Genomic DNA, 19,996 nt, shown 5'->3' on the forward strand with positions numbered 1-19,996 from the left:
TGATTAGGTCTGAAAAGGATGGGGAGAATCCTGAAAAACTGGGTTGGTTTTGCATAACAACAATAATAGCATCAGCAATGAAACAAACATGAACGGGATGGATGCAATAATTGTCTTAAACATGTGACTAAACCCAAAGGTGGCAGTTTTTTTTTATTGCTTGACACAGCCTGGCAGGTAGTCAGGAGTAGTATCAACAGGGCCCTAGGAGCAGCCAGATTGCCCCACCTTTATTTTGAATACAAGCTTTTGGGGAGGGGGGAATAAAGATGAAGGAAGGAGGAAGCAAAGAAAATAATAAGAAAAAAATCAACAAAATAAAAAGGGAGAAAAGGCGTACATCGGTATATAAGCTAATGCATCCCACCTAAATACAGTCATTATTATGCCCCCCTTTTCGATAATTTGACTATAATACCACTCTGGGTATTTCTAATGGACCTCAGTGTTAAGTTCTTGGAGTGAAATTACTGTGATATATTTACCTTAGTCTTCTGCCCTTGCTTGCTCTGGTATCCACTGTTTTCTTAACATTACGTCGCAGTTTCTGAATAGCAAGCCATTGTCTAAATGAAGGAACAAAAAACTGTTAGAATTAGACTGAAAAAAAAAAGCAAAACATGCAAAACTAGTCAGAAGCGTATAATAGATGCAGGTGTAGGCTTGCTCCCCATTCCACGCAGTGCCTACTTCTGTGTCGTCAGTGAATTTTGGGACTGCACTCCTAGTGCAAATGATCTCTATACAGATAAAGTGGACCAAGCATTGATCCCTGAGGCAACCTGGTTGTCGCCAATCCAAGTCATACCCATTTAGCCCAACTATTCCCAGTCTATGATCCAGCTAAGACTGCACTAAACCTTCCCATTCCAGTAGCATTTCAGATAAGGATCATACCATCAAATTTCCTCATGTCTTGAGACAACAGGGGAAATGAGATTACAAGCAAGGAAATCGAGATATTTTTAAATGATATTCCAATGACTGAAAAAAAAACACAACTTCCCTCCCAAACCTTTCCCCCTGTTTTTTGAAGATAGCGACTTTTGCTGGGAATGGTTTCAAAGATAGCAGCAACCCAAGTGAGTCATTAATCATACACAAAAATAAAAATTTGACAGATATGCATATCTGAGTTGGAAACAAAATTCAAGAAATACTCAGCGGGCCAGGCAGCTTGATTTTGATTTAACTTTAACTTTGAGTGTGCATGGGATACAAATGGGTTAAAATTAAGTCCTGTTAAATGCTTCAGGTCAATGACTTCATGGCAAGACAATCAAACTGAAATGTTGATTCTGCTTCTCTCTTCACAGTTGCTTCCCCACCTGCTGAGTATTGCCAGCATTTTCAGTGGCTAATCTTCGTGTCTAGATAGTAAGCAACAGCAGCAGGAAGGTAGATTATAAGTGTAACAGCATTGTTCTGGAAACTCACACTTTCCAGAAAGGGAACAGGATAGCCCTCAGAAATGGAAGCCCTGGCTAATCTTGCCTGTGTTCAGCCCTGGAACACTGATATCAACTGTATGGTATTAGATCCCCAACTGTGATCAGCTAACTCTGCACAGATCAGAAATCAACTCTGGACCTTCTGTTATTATTGCTTTGCACTTTACTGCGCAGTGCATTTGCTCAGTTGGAAAAAATAATTAACAACACCATCAGAAATATTTAGTCCATGCATTTGTACATGTGAAATACAGAATTGATTGCATGGATAGTTATTTCACAACAGGGTGTGCCAGAGCTGCAGAGCTTAGATCAGATCTGCTGGTTTTGGAATTGCTTAGCTCTGTTGACTACTTGCTGCTTATGCTATTTGGCACACAGGCAGTCCTGTGATATAGCTTCCCCAGGTTGACGCCTCATTTTTAGGTATACCTGGTACTGCTCCAGGCATGCCGTCCTGCCTTCCTCCTTGAACCAAGGATTGATCGCTTGGCTTGACGGGCCCTGAGGCTACAGATCATGGTTGAATACAATTCTGCTGCTGCTGATGGCCCACAGCACCTCATGGATGCCCAATCTTGTGTTGCTAGATTAGTTTGAAATATGTCCATTTACAACAGTGCAAGCTCCACACATTATGATGGAGGGTATCATTAATGCGAAGACAGGGCTTTGTTTCCAAAGGACTGGGCGGTGGTCACTCCTACTGATACTGACATGGACAGATGCATCTGCGGCAGCCAGATTGGTGAGGATGAGGTCAAGTACATTTTTTCCTCTTGGTTTCCAGACTCAGTAGCACCTTTAGGACTTGGCCAGCTCGATTTGTTTGTAGTGGTGCTAACGAACCACAGTGCTACTGCCTCTCCTTTATGTTGCTGTTCATTCCATATAGACAAACAGAATTGTAGGAAAGAATTCAATTTTGAAATAAAAAATAAGTTACATTGAATTAATTCATTTGACAGAAGGGGGGGGGGTTATTTTAGTGGCATTGCAGATAATTTTCAACTTAACATTGAGATGTTTTTTTATACTCACCTTGACAATGAAATACAAAAATGTTTGGAGTATTAATTTCTCACCACAAACATAACCTCCCAGTTTTAATAGCTAGTACTATCTTTCAACACTTACCGGCCCAGAGCAACCTGATCATTTGGATCAAAAGTAGTCGTCTTCCGTTCAATTAGTTCTCTCAGGAGCTGCAAATAAAAAATAGCAGATCACAATAAATTAAGTGATTAGGTTTCAAATTACCAATTGCAGAAATCATATCTCAGAATAGGTTTGGAGAAAACTCAAAGATTAGTGTGGGGCAAACAGATGGAGCAGTGGGTAAACACAGTGCCTTTGGGATAGCACAATTCTTTCATTCATGGCAAACATCCAAGATGGAAACCAAAATAGGTTAGAAACTAACTTACAGCCACAAGTCAAACCCCAAACTTACTGAAATGGGAAAACTTTGTCATTCAGAAGGCCAGCTGCATCACAACTTGCATATGAAAATCTAAATACGTTTTAAAATCTGTACTATTAGGTTTGTATGCGATGGAAGTTGGGGGGGGGGGGGGGGGGGGAGGGGGGGGGAGTGTAGAGAGATGCTGATAAAACACAAATACACTTATCCTATTAGTGTACCTCTGGTTCCTGGACATTTGTGTAACTCACTTATGTGTCTTTATTAAAGTTATGTTAACTTATTTTGCATTCTTCCTGAATCAAGGGAGAATCTGAATAAATTACGATAGAAAGTGCTAGAAAAACTTGACAGGTGTGGCAGCATTTGTGGAGACAGAAACAGAGTTAACATTGTGAATCCAATATGTCTTCTAAGCTATTCAGTTCCAATGAAGAGTCATATTGGATTTGATACGTTAACCACATTTCTTTCTTCATAGACGCTACCAGACCTAGAATCATAGAAACCTACCGTGCAGAAAGAGGCCATTTGGCCCATCAAGGCTGCACTGACCACAACACCACTCAGGCTCCACCCTCATATCCCTACATATTTTACCTGCTAATCCCTCTATGCATCTCAGGGCACTAAGAGGCAATTTGACATGGCCAATTAACCTAACCTGCACATGGACTATGGGAGGAACTGGAGCACTTGGAGGAAACCCACGCAGACACAAGGAGATTGTCCATACTCCACAAAGACAGTGACCCAAGCCGGGAATCGAACCCTGGTCCCTGGAGCTGCGAAGCAACAGTGCTAACCACTGTGCTACCGTGTAGCCCATCTCAGTGTACCTGCTGAGATTTTCCAGTGCTATGTTTTTATTTCGGATCTCCAGCATCTGCAGTAGTTTTGCTTCTACCTAAGTACACATGCTGTATTTCTGATCTAATTCAAAACGTTTAGTAAAGAATGACAATCTCATAAGCACATGGATGCAGTTCAGTTAAGGTGCCAAAAAGATTATGGTTTCAATGATAAGTACACATACTGAGTTGCAAAAGTCTAAGACTAAAGCTCAAAAAATGTTAGCTTCAAATACAAAAGGCTGACTACTTGGCTATCCCAGGTAAATACAGTATTTTACTAATAGCTGCTGATTGTGTTCAAGGTGGGGGAGGAGTTGCACTTTCACAAAAATGAATGCCACTCATACAGCTGAGAAAGATCATATTCTCAAGGTGCCCCAAAGGGAGTTTGCAACTAATAAGTCATGTTTTGAAGTACACTTCTGCAATCAAATATAACAGCCAAATCACATAAGAAAGCTTCCACAAATCAGATAGGAATGACCATTTAATTAATTTTGTAGTCTTAAATAGAGAGAGGAATGTTGGCTAAGTCACCAGGAGAACCCACCGCCTTTTTTTGAAAATAACTTGGGAGTGAATGTTAAACTCGGAAGACAGACTCGGTCTAATAGGATTCAACTGAGCCCAATTATCACTACAAAGTTAATTTTAATCCACAAATATCAACTCAAAATGCAAACAGGACACATAACTAAAATCTTGAAGGTCTGGGCCTCAGCTGCAAGGCAACACATCTGACCACAAAACACTAGAATGAAGTGTCAATCAGAATCATGTACTCCAGATTCAGAGGAGGACTGAAACCACAAACCTCCGATGCAGAGTAAGTTGCTGTGGATTTGAGACACGAGTTGTTTTTAAATAAGCCAACATAAGACTTGTGAGCACGAGTTGGCCATTCAGCCATTTGAGCCTGCTCCACCATTCAATAAGATCATGGCTGATCTGGTTGTAATCTCAAATCCACTTTGCAGCCTGTCTGCCAAAACTCTTCACTCCCCTCTCTATCAAAAATCTGCCTTAAGTAAATTCAACGGCCCAGCCTCCACTGTTTTGTGGGGAAGAGGATTCCACAGATCAATAACCCTTAGAGAAACAAAAGTCTCTATTTCTATCTTAAACAGTAGACCTCTCTAAACCATGTGCCCTGGTTCTAGTCTCCTGGTAGTCCACCCCATCAAATCTCCTCAGAATCTCATGCATTTCAATAAGGTCACCTCTCATTCAACCAACTGAACGTTTCTCCATCAAATATGCTCCTCATCCCTGGAATAAGTTGAATGAACCTTCTCTAAATTGCTTTTAATGCAATTACATCTTTTTTTTTCCAAATAGAAAGGACATTATGAAAACCAGAAAGAGTGCAGAAAAGATTTATTGGAATGCTACCAGGACTTGATGGTTTGAGCTAGAAGGAGAGACTGGATAGACTTTTTTCCCTGTAGCGTAGGAGGCTTAGGGATAATCTTATAGAGGTCTATATAATATTGAGGGGCATAGATAAGGTGCATAGTCAGCATCTTTTCCCAAAGGTAAGGGAGTCTAAAACTAGAGGGCACAGGTTTAAGGTGAGAAGGGAAAGATACAAAAGGGTCTAAAGGAGTAATTTTTTCATACAGTGGGTGTTGAGTGTCTGAATCGAGCTGCCAGAGTAGTGGTAGAGGTGGTTGTAATTTTGTCTTTTAAAAAGCATTTAGACAGTTACATTGGTAAGATGGGCATAGAGGGATAAAGGTCAAATGCACACAAATTGGGACTAGCTTAGTGGTAAAAAAAAGGGCAGCATGAACAAGTTGGGCCAAAGGACCTGTTTCCATGCTGTAAACCTCTATGACTCTATGAAATAAGGAGACCAAAAGTGCACACAGTACTCCACATATGGTCTCATCAATGTTTGTACAGCCTCAGTAAAACATACCTGCTTTTGGATTCCATTGCTCTTGCAACAAAACATTCCATTTGCCTTCCTAATCACTTGCCGTAATTGCATGCTAACTTTTTGTGATTCATGTACCAGGACAATCCTTCTATACCACTGAGTTCCACAATCTCTCTCTATTTAAATACTTTCCTATTCTTCCTGACAAAATGGACAACTTCACACTTAATCACATAATACTCCGTCTGCCAAATCATTTAACCTACCTATATCCATTTGCAGACTCTCCACTTCCTCTTGACAACTTACCTTCCTACTTATTTTGGCATCATCGGCAAATTTAGCTACCATATATTTGTTTCCTTCATCAAATCACTGATATAGATTGTAAATAGCTGAGGACCCAGCACAGATCCCTGCATGTCAATCTAAAAAAGGCCCATTTCTCTCTTCATTCTGTTTTCTATTAGCTAACCTTTATCCATGTTAATAAGTTACCCCTAAACCACATGTGCAGTACATCTTGGGTAGCACCACTTTCTGTAGTGACCTTCAATGTGGTACCTTGTCATATGCCTTCTGGAAATACAAGTACATCACATCTACAGGTTTCTCTTTATCCACCTTGTTATTTTCCCAAAAAACTCTAACAAATTAGAAACAATCTTATCTCACAATGCTGACTTGGCTTGATCAAATTATGATTTCCCAGGTACTCTGCCTAATGGATACTAGATTCCAGCAATTTTCCTTTACAGATATTAGGCTAACTGGCCTGTAGTTCCTGCTTTCTGACACCCTCTTTACTTGAATACATTAACAATTTTCCAATCCACTGGAACCCTTTCAGACTCTAAGGAATATTACAACCAGTGCATCTGCTCTCTTTGCAGGTACTTCTTTTAAGGCTCTAGGATGCAGGCCATCTGGTCATAGCTACTGTCAGCCTTTAGTAGTTTTCCCAGCACCTTTTCCCTCGTTGGTAATTTTTTTTTTAAGTACTTCAATCCCATTCCCCTCTTGATTTTCAAGTACCTTTGGGAAATTTTTAAAGTTTTCTACAGTGAAGAAAGACACAAAATACATGTTCAAAGTTTCTGCCATTTCTTTGCTTTCCATTATCAATTCCTCATTCTCTCAAGGACCAACACTAGCTTTAGTTACTCTTTTCCTATTTAATTACTTGCAGAAATTTTTACCGCCTGTTTTTATTTTACTTGGTAGCTTTCTCCCATTTGCTTAATTCTCTATTATTTCTAGTCATTATTTACTGGTTCTTAAAATTTGACCAATCTTCTGACCTACCACTAAATCTTAGTCATTTGCATATTTTTTTATATAAATTTGATACTATCCTTAATTTCCTTGTTCAGCTATGGATGCTCCATTCTTCTTAAAAAAAAAGTCTTTCTTTCTTAGCCAACTAATTAAGAGCAATTATCACTAAGTTCATAAGATATAGAAGCAGAATTAGGCCATTTAGCTCATCGAGTCCACTCTGCCATTCGATTATGGCTGATATGCTCCTCATCCTCATTTTCCTGCCTTCTCCCCTTAACCCTTCAATCCATTACCAATTAAAAATCTGTCTAACTCCTCCTTAAATTTGCTCACTGTTCCAGCATCCACCGCACTTTGGGATTGTGAATTCCACAAACTCACAAGATCCACAGCAACTTCTTTTTACACTACAAACATTAATCTAAGTGCTAAACTTACATTATTTGATAACCATTGCACTACAGCTATGATCAGAAAACTGCAAACTTGAGGACAATGATTAGAAAAAAAATCTTCAATCTCTCCATCACAGCATTCATATTCTGTTGCTTTCTGCCAGTCCAATAGTCATCAATTCTCACAAATTCAAACAGCAATGCTGCTCCAAGGCTCAGCTTAATTTCAATGAGGAGGTGAATGAGGACAGATTCAACGTGTAAAATACAAAGTGATGGTTGATTATTGAATTGAGTAGCACAGTGGGTTAGCACGCCACCCTGTCACTTGTCCTGAGTTTGACTAAAACTCAATGATAAGTTAAATGTCTCCTCCTCTGCCTTTTCAGGTCGAGAGGATGCTTTTTGTGAGGTGAGTTCGGGCAGTCTCAATTCACAATGAGGAGAACGGCTCATTCTTCAGAACCGTGCAGACAAGTTCAATCACTGGGTCACAAGGATGGGTGGCAGAAAATGTAAAGTATAGGATCCTTTGCTGAAGCTGGAATTGAGGTTTGTTGAGACAGAAATTTGGAACTTTACTCTGAATCTGCTTGTGGTTTAGCCAACCCAGAAGTGCTCAAGGCTGATGGACAATGACAAAATTGAATGCGTTCAATTTCTCAGCACTAGTGTTCAGCATTCTGACGAACATATTTACCAAATATGTGCACTTTAAAAGCTATTGGATCACAGTTTATCAAAACACACTATATTACTACAATTTTCCATGAACTGAATTATGCCTGTTAATATTAGTCAATTTTATTAAAACATAGACTTGTTGCAGTTTTCAACAGAACTTTCAGGATACCAATAATTTGCAGGTCTATTCTGATATTATCATTACACAAACTTAAATGGCACCACTGCACTCACTATATTACTAGAAAGCATCCCTCCCATCAACGCTCTATTCGTTTGACCTATTTCCAACATCTCTCTGGCAGACAATCTGTCAGTTTATCTATTGTTGTTCATCATAGTCACTTCTGGCAGCTAAATAAAAGATACAAATCCACCAATGCATGGGCTTATGACACTGTAAACCCACATACCACTGCTGCTCTGTAAACGTGTGCCCTTAATCACTGCAGCAAGTTCAGTGGCTCTCTCTGCCAAATCCCACTCAACAGAAGAAATTAACCAGGTCAGCGAAACAGGTGCAACACTATGTCTGTCAACCACTCACTTCCCACAATTACTTGTACACAATGAAGCAGTAATCTTTACAGATCATCTCTCTGAAGAAATGTATTGAAAACTATAAAGGAAAATGAATGTGCTACCGCCTTGCAGCTCAGCAGATGTCTGTGGGTGATGTACAAGGCAGGGATGAGCTGTCGTCGAAATCTGTCAAGGTTTGGCTAAGTGATTAAAGCCTCCACAGTCTAAGCACCATATTTAAAGTCTACAGGAGTCAAGACTTGCACCCATTCCTTGCTGCGATGCCAGATGTTGGCTAGCGTTTCAGTTTCTATTTACTTCACTTGGACAGAATGAGTTGGCACAGCAGCCACACAATCTGGAACATTCTGCAGTTGCTGCGTTAACAAGTGTCAACCATCATTCAACCAAAAGAACGTCAGAATCTCTCTGACTTGCTGCTGTTTCAGATGTGGCGAATCCTTTGGGGAACTAATGAAATTTTTGCATCAGAGACACACTGGGTTTACTCAGTGATGTGATACTTCTGTAATTTAACTCCTTCACTTTTATTAACTCCTAACAAGGGTGACGCTTTTAATATCGAAAATGTAAGAAAGAATACCTAATATAATTACAATTTCTAATTACTAAATATGTTAATAGATGTACTAATTATGTACTAGGTAATCCATCTCAACTTCTCCAGTTTTTGAGGGCTATTTTAAGTAGTTATATAAACGTAAGCACAATGCATTCAAAATGAAGCCTTTTTTGGCAAGTGAAGCAAATATCTTTATTCTCAAAATTATGTTTAAAAATTAAGTGTTAAAAAATCTGGCTAAATCATTAACTATTTTATAAATAGTTGATAGAGAACATGGAAAATCTGAAATAAAAACAAAGTGCTGCAAAAGCTCAGAAGATCCGACAGGGTCTGTGGAGAGAGAAAGAGAGTTCATGTTTTAAGCCAATACAATGAGATGGAAATAGAGGATGAAATGATTAAATAGCAAAGATGTCATGGAACAAAGGGGCAGAGGAAATGGTTATTGTCACAGTAAACAAAATAAGCATTGGTCCAGAGTAGGTGTTAGTGACAGGATAATGGTCAGCTGTCTTAAAGCTTTAAACATGACATAGAGACTAGCAGTTGGCTGGGGGAAAATGCATGGAGGAGGAGTTCAAAACAGGAGACAGACTTCATGGTCTGAAGTCGTTAAACTTCATGTTGAGCTCAGAAGAGTGCCCACTCAGAAAACGAGGCTCTGTTCCCCCATCTTGCAGTGGGCTCCATTAGAATATTGCAGCAGGTTGATGAGCATGACAGCAAGATGGTAAAGAACACAAAGTGATTCAAATAATTGGAACTCTTTCTATTAACGTTATTTAATGTTGGCAAGTGCGAGGTGGTCCACTTTGGTAGGAATAATGGTAGGAAGGACTATTCCTTACGTGGCAAAAAACTGCAGCAGGCAACGGCGCAGAGGGACCTCGGGGTCCTTGTGCATGAGTCGCAAAAACCCAGCCTGCAGGTGCAGCAGGTGGTCAGGAAGGCTAACGGGATGCTGGCCTTCATAGCGAGGGGGATTGAATATAAAAGTAGGGGGGTCTTGATGCGGCTGTATAGGGCATTGGTGAGGCCGCAGCTGGAGTACTGTGTGCAGTTTTGGTCGCCGTACTTACGCAAGGATATTTTGGCCTTGGAGGGAGTGCAGAGGAGGTTTACTAGGCTGATACCGGAGTTGAGGGGGTTGAGTTATGAGGAGAGGCTGAATAAACTAGGCTTGTACTCGTTAGAGTTTAGAAGAATGAGGGGAGATCTCATTGAGACGTATAAGATGATGAATGGGATGGATAGGATAGAGGTGGAGAGACTCTTCCCGCTCAGAAAGGACAGTAGGACTAGGGGGCACAGCCTCAAGATAAAGGGGGGGCAGTTTAGAACGGAGTTGAGGAGGAACTTCTTCACTCAAAGGGTGGTGAATCTCTGGAATTCTCTGCCCGTTGAGATGGTGGAGGCTGCCTCGCTAAATATTTTTAAGACGCGGGTGGATGAGTTTTTGATAAGCGAGGGGATTAAGGGTTATGGGGAGAGGGCGGGAACGTGGAACTGAGCCACGACAGATCAGCCATGATCTTATTGAATGGCGGGGCAGGCTCGAAGGGCTGGATGGCCTACTCCTGCTCCCATTTCTTATGTTCTTATGTTCTAACGCCCTAAAACAAAGGAGCAGAATTGGGCCACACGGTCCATCGAGTCTGCTCTGCCATTCAATCATGACTGATTTTTTTTCTCATCCCCATTCAAAGAACAAAGAACAGTGCAGCACAAGAAACAGGCCCTTCGGCCCTCCAAGCCTGTGCCGCTCATTGGTCCAACTAGACCATTCGTTTGTATCCACTTGGCAGCACATTCTCCTGCCTTTTCCCTATAACCCCTGATCTCCTTATTAATCAAGAACCTATCCATCTCTGTCTTAAAGACACTCAATGACCTGGCCTCCACAGCCTTCTGCGGCAAAGAGTTCCACAGATTCACCACTCTCTGGCTGAAGAAATTCTTCCTCATCTCTGTTTTAAAGGATTGTCCCTTTAATCTGAGGTTGTGTCCTTCGGTTCTAGATGTTACGACTCGTGGAAACATCCTCTCCACGTCCATTCTATCCAGGTCTCGCTGTATCCTATAGATTTCAATAAGATCCCCCTCCCCCATCCTTCTAAACTTCAACGAGTACAGGCCTATTGCTTCTTCTCCAAGATTAATGTCTCATTTGTGTTAGTCAACATCTTTATGAAAAAGTTTTCTTTTCGTGCATTCATTTTTGGCAATCACACCATAGAACCATAGAATCCCTACAGTGCAGACAGAGGCCATTCAGCCTATTGAGTGTGCACCGACTCTTTTTAAAAAATCTTATCCAGCCCAATCCCCACAGCCCCACATACTTAACTCACAAACCTACACATCTTGGAACACTAAGGGGCAATTTATCATGGCCAATCACCTAACCTGCACATCTTTGGACTTGGGAGAAAATCAGAGTACCCAGAGGAAACTCACGCAGACATCGGGAGAATGTGCAAATTCCACACAGTCTGCCACCACCCAAGGTCGGTGTTGAACCCAGGTCCCTGGCACTGTGAGACAGCAATGTTAACCATCGCACCACCATGCCACCCCAAGGTCAACCACAGTTGACTTTACTCTCAGTCATTTTCTCCTCCTGGAACATCCGAAAAGCAAACATGAGAGGCATCAAGTGATGGTCTAGAAGTTTCAAAAATTGAAACACTAAAAGAATAGGCAAAATCTCTTAACATTTACACATAGAAGTGAACAATTCAGCACTGCTGCCCAATCCTTGCGATTCTGATGGTTTTCTAAACCATCCAGGGACGTCAGTTTCACAGTTTGAAATATAACGTGTTTTTTTTTCAAATTACAGCACCAAAGCTCTGTCACTGTCATCTGCTGTTATCTGTGTGAAGCAGGGTTATCCAGTAATTAGCCATAACACAAGAACATAGTGACAGAACATTCTTGACATTAAAATGTTAACATAAAACATTTACATCGTGGATGGAAAGAAAGGCAAATTAATTTGAAAACCCATTCATTATGTTGGGCCAGATTTGGTTGGGGGTGGGGGGAGGGGTTGAGGGCAAACTGCCATTGTTCGATGCTATTACCCCCCTGAAAATCACCACTTCAGAATGTCAACCGCGTGCAGACTGGGCTAGGAAGCGTGAAGTTGTGGTCTATCATTGCATGGACGAGTTGGGCCGAAGGGTCTGTTTCCGTGCTTGAAATCTCTATGACTCCATCAGTGATTCCTTCACAGGCCGGCCATTATTCAAATTAGTGAGAATTTCAACTTTCCTGCTTCTCATGCTGCCATCTGAAATATCTAAAACCTGAACCAATCACTACAAAAGACGTGTCTATTGAAGCAGCTTGTGATATTCAAGCTTGTTACAAAGGTTCTGACTGAATGATGCACTGCTGCCCAGCATATTATAAAAGCAACTCGCTTGGATTGTTGACGGTATGCTGGTTGGGTTAAGGTACATTGTAGCCTCGCGTACAGCATGGGCATAAATCATATTCATAGTGAACGCTAAGTACTTTTCCAAGACGCTGCGGTACCTCCCCAGCTGAACTATTCACACAACATCACTTAGTGCCACTTCACGTGACTTTGGAAGATCACATCCCCTGCGTCCCCCAGAATAAAAAATGCTTAGCCATGTGACATTACTTGAACTTGATCACAGTTATTCACTGTGTTTGGCATTTTAATCCAGCTTTGAAAAAAAAAGTAGGAGTTGATAACAATGTCTATTATCCAGGTCACTACTCTGTTCATCCAGAACAAGTGCCAGCTCCGTATCTTTTCTGAGATGATTTATTGCAAAATGTCTCTTAATGCAAGACTTGCTGACTGAAATGTTTCTCTGATTTGGAGCAACCTGAACTACAATGACCCTTGTCTCCTCTATCGCTAGGTTACTCACGTCAATTTAGATGCTTCATTGATATCCAAACAGTTGCTTGGGTAGGTGAACCCCTTATTCTGTTAATGGACACTTACCTGATGGTAAAAGTCGTCATCATCAAAAATCTCTTCATCTATGTCATTCAGATGTGCATTTGACTTTCTTTGTGGCGCAGCCTCCTGTGTAGAAAAAAAAATCAATCCATTACAGAGGTCAGGGAAAAAATAATTCAAAGTTCACTAAAAGCATGGTCATATTTCTCTTACTGCCTAGATACATAAAAGATACTTTGTACATTTTAACAAATCTCTGGTATTTGCCACTACTGAAGGCATAGATTTGTGGAACAATAATTAGCACTGCTGCCTCCAGCACCAGGGACCGAGGTTCAATTCCAGCCTTGTATGACTGTCTTGCATGTTCTCCCAAACCTGCGTGGATTTCCTCTGGTTTCCTCCCACATCCCAAAGATGTGCAGGTTAGGTGAATTGGTCTTGCTGAATTGCCTCTCAGGGTCCCAACATGTGTAGGTTAGGTGGATTAGCCATGGTAAATGTGCAATGAGGTTATGGGGATAGGGCGGGATGGAGGTGGGACAGCATAAGATGCTCTTTGGAGAGTTGGCACAGACTCAATGGGCCGAATGGCCTTCTTCTGCACTAAGGATTCTACAGTTCTCTGATACATTCATGGGTATGTCCAATAATTTGGCTGCAAATCCACTTTTCATGTGTGGTTTTGGCCAGCCATTTATCCACAGGAGAAATCACATTTAAGACCACACAAACCCAATGTTCACACAAGTGCCCTTTTCAGGAGTGAACAAGTGAAGACAGTGACAGCAATGGCTGAAATTCGGCAACATGACACCGACTGCTTGGGCTTTGCTTGTCTGGTGGCTCACTGTCATGTCACTTGTCCACTAAGGTTGCCTTTGAGGTATTTCTGAGCATAGTATAATTTACTTTAGAAATGTCAAATCTAAGCTGTAAATAGTTGTTCAATGTTTTGAGTCCATTCTTTTTGATAGTATCCAACATTAAAAGTAGAGTTTACAATTTCCAAACAGCGTGCATTTTGAAAGCTTCAAAAGGGCATCCAATCATTAATTCATTCGACGAGTACAACAGAGAAACGCCACACCAAGCACAATACCAGAACGATACAGGAAATCCAAAGCATTTAAGTTAAATTTTAAAGCAATGGTATTAAACCTTGCTTCAAAATCCCAAATGTCCCAAAAGACTGACGATATTTTTACCCTCCTGAAAGTGTTAATGCCTCTTGGATTACACTTCCATTGTTTCCCTCTGGGACCTCACCCAAGTAGTCATTCTTCAGGTGGTGCTTTAACAGTTAGTGCTGCCAGTTTTAAGACTGTGTGTGTGTGTTGCATGGGGTTGGAGGTGGGGCAGCAGGCACTACTAGTCAAGCCCAAACCTGTCCACACCACGACACACACTTTCCAGCAGGTGTCACTGGATAATGATCAGGACTACGAATCCTAACTGCTTCTCTCTCCACTGCCTGGGGCAGTGAGTCAAACCACACAGCTCCTTCAATCACTCCAGCTGAGATCAGTAAACATAGCACAGGTTGGGACTGAACCTGGAATGTTCTTGTTTGAAAAAAAACAAAACTCTGCAAATCATAAACAGAAACAGCTGGAAACACATAGCAAATCAGCCTTCCGCTGAAAGAACAGGCAGTGGGTGTTTTAGGTCTGTACCCTTCATCAAAACCCACCAGTTCATGGGCTCAGCTGCAAGCTATAAATTGGAAGCTTAACTGTCTGTTCCCTCCACTGATGTTAGTTGACCTATTCTGTTTTTCAAGCATTTTCTGTTTTTGTCTTTTGGGACTGAGACTCAGTTACACGTTTGTTTTTATCTCAGAATATCTATTGTGCAGAAGGAGGCCACCATTTGGCCTATTGAGTCTGTACCGACAGTCTGACAGAGATTCTCACCCAGGCCCACCCCGCATAGTTAACCCACTAATCCCCCCAATCTACATATCCAACCAGAGAAGCTATTCTTTTTAAAAAACAGACCTTCAGAATACAAATTTAGAGTTTTAATTTTTTTATTGACATACCATTTCCTCAGGCATAGTTTCTGGAATCTTCAGGGAATCATCTTCTGCTTTGCCAAGAATCTTATACAAGGATCTTTTGGTCCGCGTCCGTCGTAGCAACCTCTCTTTATCCATCAAAATCTGCTCAATCTGGGTCAAGATTGAACGCTCAAAAGCGCTGAACCCCTGAAACAACAATATCAGGACAGCAAGAATTCAGGTAACATTCCATTTCATAATGACAGCTTGAGTGCTACTTCTTGGATGAAGATCAAAATTATCTTTCAGTTTTAATTAATGGTCCTTCCCCACAGGTCACTTTCTTAAAAATAAAAGCAAATTTACAGAATCTATGAAGCAAAAAGCTTTTTTTTTTGTTCATTCGTGGATCATGGGCATCACTGGCTGGTGTTAAACCTTCAAGTTGTAGTCCAGTAATAAAAGATCCTGCAAGTCCAGCTTCTTCACAAACTCACTTTATTTTCTTTTACAAATCCACATACATACACCCTAACACCCAGTGCCACCTGTAACCTATTTATGCATCCCAGTGGGTACTACTGAACAATTAACATACAAATTAGGTCAAAAGTGGAAGGTTGCAGTTAACCCATTCCTAACTGCTGGCCAATATTTATTGCCCATCCCTAGTTGCCCAAGGGCAGTTGAGAGTCAACCACATTGCTTTGGCTCTGGAATTAGCTGAGTTTCTGGATTAATAATCTAGTGATAACACCACTAGGCCATTGTCTTCCCAGGATAAATGTTACACATGAGTCCAGCCAACAAAATCTATAAACAAATACAATGAAGTTTTAGTTATCCACATGCCAAAATGTTGATACGAGTCAGGGATTACTTTTGCACAATCCGGATAAAATGTGTGCCATCATCTAATGTTTTTTTGGAATTTGGATAGTTGATCCAGATGAATCTGTTTATTCAGCACCTGGTAGAATCCGGACAACTCTGGTGATTAACTTCTGGTTTTAGACCTAGAGACCAGGAGTTAGCTTGTCAAACATCATCAGAAATTATGAAGTGAAGAAAAATAGTTTGCTGTTTATAGAAAACAATAATAGACCGATCAAAATTTCAAAAATGCACCTGATTAAATAGAAGGATGATCAATTATTCATCAAACCCCTCTTCTTGTTATAGAGATTCCACAAGCTTTAATTGTGTTTGATTAAACATACTTACTAAGATATTTGATCCAATATCGCGTAATGAAGAAAGATGACCATAAGCTAAACAAAAATATCGTTGCCCTCACCTGCACCAAATATAAATGCAATAACATTTTCAATAATGTGAAATATTTCACTGAACATGTTCTGCATCAAGACTAAGGGTTAGGTCAGCTTCCTTCCATCTGTACAAGATGATCGGGATGCAGCCTCAGAACTTTGGTGAGGTCAGATGAGATCATCTACTGCACTTTTGATGGATAAATAACTCATTCTGAACAAAGTCTGCCACAGGAACAAGACCAAGGCAATAAAGATCCTCATATGTATTAATTGTATCTTTTACGCAACCATACACCAAACCTGTCATGTGCATGCATTTACAAAACTTCATTTTGTCATAGCTGCAAAACATCCTTGCAAACAGTTCTTGTCACTTTTCAAATAAAATCTTCCCTCCTACTCAGAAAAAGAATCAAAAACAATGCAGAAACAAAAGGTCAATTCACCTTGCTCATTTTGCCTGAAGCTAATTTTGTCTTTTCATGCCATTTCTGCAATGTACTGTTCCGAAACGTTTTGAAGTCAGCAAACCGCTTAGCGATGAACTCTGGGAACTCGTCCAATTCAAGCTTCCTTTTTTGCGGCCTTTCCCTCTTCTGCACTTCCGCCACTTCACCGTCACTGGGAATCTCTTCACTGAAAACAAAGGAAGTGGCACCTTATAAAAATGGCTTCTATTTTCCTTGCACAAGTACAAAATTCACAATTAATAACTGCAATCCTGGTTAACTCTTGGTAATACCTCAACATCACCAAATGTTTTGCTCTTACTATTATTAGCAATGACATTTTTGACATGTGATGCTCTTGAATGCACCTTTAAGCTAATTTAGAGGTGTATTTCCTCAGGTTTTATTTCAAGCGCTTGACATTTTTATTTCACAAGTTTGTAAGTGGGCTGTCCATCCAGGGAATCAAATCAATCTGCTTCTTAGAGAAGCAACAGACACCTCCTTTGAAACAATAATACCTACAGCTCCAACTAAATTTCCCTGGAAAATACATCAAGCAACTTTGGTAACTGTCAAGTGCTAACCATTTAATGGATATAGATCCAGTTTATGTAAGAACTGAAAAAAGAAATTAGAATATTGACTAATATTTATACAGCAGTAAAATGCCAATATGAAAAGAGACAACTTAGAGTTACTGGTAAGATGTACTACACATGGAGAAAGATACTTAAAACAACAGGAGAAAGATTTGGCACCTACAAAACTCATTGTAAGTGTCGTATAAATCTTTTGAGTCTGAAATCACCAGCATTCATTTTGACAGCCAAATAAAGGCTGCAAATTCATGTCCACTGGGACGGTTCTTGGACTGCCAAGACAATCTTGTCGGCTGCAACTCCCAACAGCTTCACAAACACCTGCTCAACATCCGCTGTAATTAGTCTGAATACTGTATGGGCAGCATTTTAGAACAGAAAGCAAGTGACTGAAATATCCCATTATCGACTCACTTACTGCTATCCACTTTCATATCACCACACTTACCTTTCTGGTTCTGGCTTCTTGCCATCGACAAAATGCCGTGTGCCCGGATACTGGAAAAGCAGTTCATCCTGAAGCTCAACTAGTGACCTGAGCAGTGCCTTCAGTGCTTTGCAACCTAACGGGAAAAGACATGCATGTAGTTTACACATCAGACTATAATTAATTATTAATTGAACCTTTTTTGTCACTTCGTAGGTAAACTTTTCAATTTGTAGAGAAAATATGGAATTAACATGGGATTAAGCTCCTGCTTATGATTTTTTTTAAACCAGTGAGGCCTTTAAAGACTTGACCTGAAATTGTCTTCATTGGTCACAAAATGAAGGTAGCCCCACAAGAATGAAATATAGTTCAGATGAAATCTTATAAATATCGGCACAATGGTTAGCACTGCTGCTTCACAACGCCAGGGACCCGGGTTTAATTCTGGCCTTGGGTGATTGCATCGAGTTTGCACATTCTCCCCATGTATGCATGGGTTTCCTCCAGGTGCTCAGCTTTCCTCCAAAAGTTCAAAGATGCAGAGGTTAGGTGGGTCAGCCGTGGTAAATGTGTGGGGTTATGAAGTAAGGCAGAGGATGCTGTTTTGGAGAATCAATGCAGACTCAATGGGCCAAATGGCTTCTTTATGCGCTATAGGGATTCTAATAACATTACTAGATTTATTCATTAGGTCCTGTGCTGAAGGCAGAGTTTCGGAACAAAGGCTGCATTGACAATCCTAAAGGTTGAAGTCAACCCTGTAATGTGACTGGAATTATTTTTTTGTCAGCTTTGTTGAGATGAACATGCAGCACAGGCACTTCATTCATGCTACTCCAAAAGAAAGGGGCAGGCAGGGGGCTGTTGAGATTTGTTTTCCACAGAAAGGGATGAGGACAGTGACTGAACAGAAAATAGGAGAAATAAACCATGAGGAAAAGCAGTGGCCAAAGCAGGAACATTGCCTTGAAGTCTTCAAAATTTATTGAAGAGCTAAAAGTAAAACAAAGTCAAGTATTTTATAATGCACGCGAGTATCCATTGGATGACCACAACCAAAGACAACTCCACGAAATCATGATTGTGCATGGCCTATGACGAAAGTTCTCACCTCCCAACATGGAGGCGATACAGTTAATACAAATCCACAACATCAAGCCAATGTTATATAGTCCTACCCACAATTTAAAACTTGTTCACTTTACACAAACACATACAAATCTACACATATATGCAAATGCCCTGGGACAGTAATTATATTAATTTATCTCCTCATCCAGAAAGAACTGGAAATCCAAAATTAAGCAGAAAAATTGGAGTCCATAAATTGTACACAGAAAATTAAGTGACCTACAGATAGTATTCAGATGAAACTGCTCAACATGTTTGCCAAGTACATTATGCCTAGACTTACATTTAAAATCACGGACGCTAAAGCAAGATATATTACAATTAAACTTGCTATTCTAATATTTAATGAATGCCAACAAAAATAAAATCCCTCAAGATATAAAAATCACCTGGTGATTTGAACCCCCTCCCCTCCCATCCCGAGCTGTGGCAGGCCAAGTTTGAGTGCAAATGTTCTTTCTCTTCCTAACGTAGCATATTTGCCTCAGACAGCTGCATTTTGAGGGATCAATTCCAATAAAAGGTACTAAATTACTCAAGAGAATGCTCTGCAAGGGAAATCATGCTCTTGTTAAGGCATTCCACTAAGTTCAGCCAGCAAGCGGGGACAATTTTAGTCCTTTTATCCACTGAATTTGCAAGACATTTGAACCAAGCTCATTTATTCTTTTTCAAGCTTTTGCTGTTTCTTTACTTCAAATGCTCTTCCCACGTCAAAACTTTGCACCCATTAAATTGCTCCAAACTCCTTCCATCTTTAAATCTCCCCTTTCTCGCTAATGTCGTAGAATGAAAGCCATCGCACTCCTGCATTTGAACACTCATCCTCAACTACCATGCCATCTGAAAACAAAATGCTCAAAATCTACCATTTTGATCAGGCTTGCGGTATCATCAAACTCTTTCCTCAATACCTTGTTAAATACTTAACTACATTAATAAAACCCTAGTAGGGACAGGTTAATTCAATGTTAAGATGAAGTAGCCAGAACTCTGGTTGAGCTGGAATATTTTGAGAATCTTCTTTACAATGAAACCTGGATTTGATGTGCATCCCAACATATGGAGGGCATTTGACATGCAT

The 19,996-nt window shown here is 40.4% G+C and overlaps 1 protein-coding gene across 1 annotated transcript in view; it reads right to left on the reverse strand.

Annotated features, from left to right (window-relative positions):
- aatf (apoptosis antagonizing transcription factor) overlaps positions 1-19,996 on the reverse strand; it is a 102,568-nt gene that overhangs the window by 35,688 nt on the left and 46,884 nt on the right. Inside the window, exons 5-10 of the mRNA XM_080210735.1 lie at positions 17,800-17,914; positions 16,747-16,936; positions 15,069-15,233; positions 13,067-13,150; positions 2,589-2,656; positions 486-566 (exon numbers count right to left, since the gene is read on the reverse strand). Coding sequence (XP_080066861.1) covers positions 486-566; positions 2,589-2,656; positions 13,067-13,150; positions 15,069-15,233; positions 16,747-16,936; positions 17,800-17,914 — 703 coding nt within the window. The remainder of the gene's footprint in view (positions 1-485; positions 567-2,588; positions 2,657-13,066; positions 13,151-15,068; positions 15,234-16,746; positions 16,937-17,799; positions 17,915-19,996) is intronic.

The sequence above is a fragment of the Carcharhinus amblyrhynchos genome, chromosome 23 (assembly GCF_965287045.1).
Source record: "Carcharhinus amblyrhynchos chromosome 23, sCarAmb.v2.hapA, whole genome shotgun sequence".
NCBI lineage: Eukaryota > Metazoa > Chordata > Chondrichthyes > Carcharhiniformes > Carcharhinidae > Carcharhinus > Carcharhinus amblyrhynchos.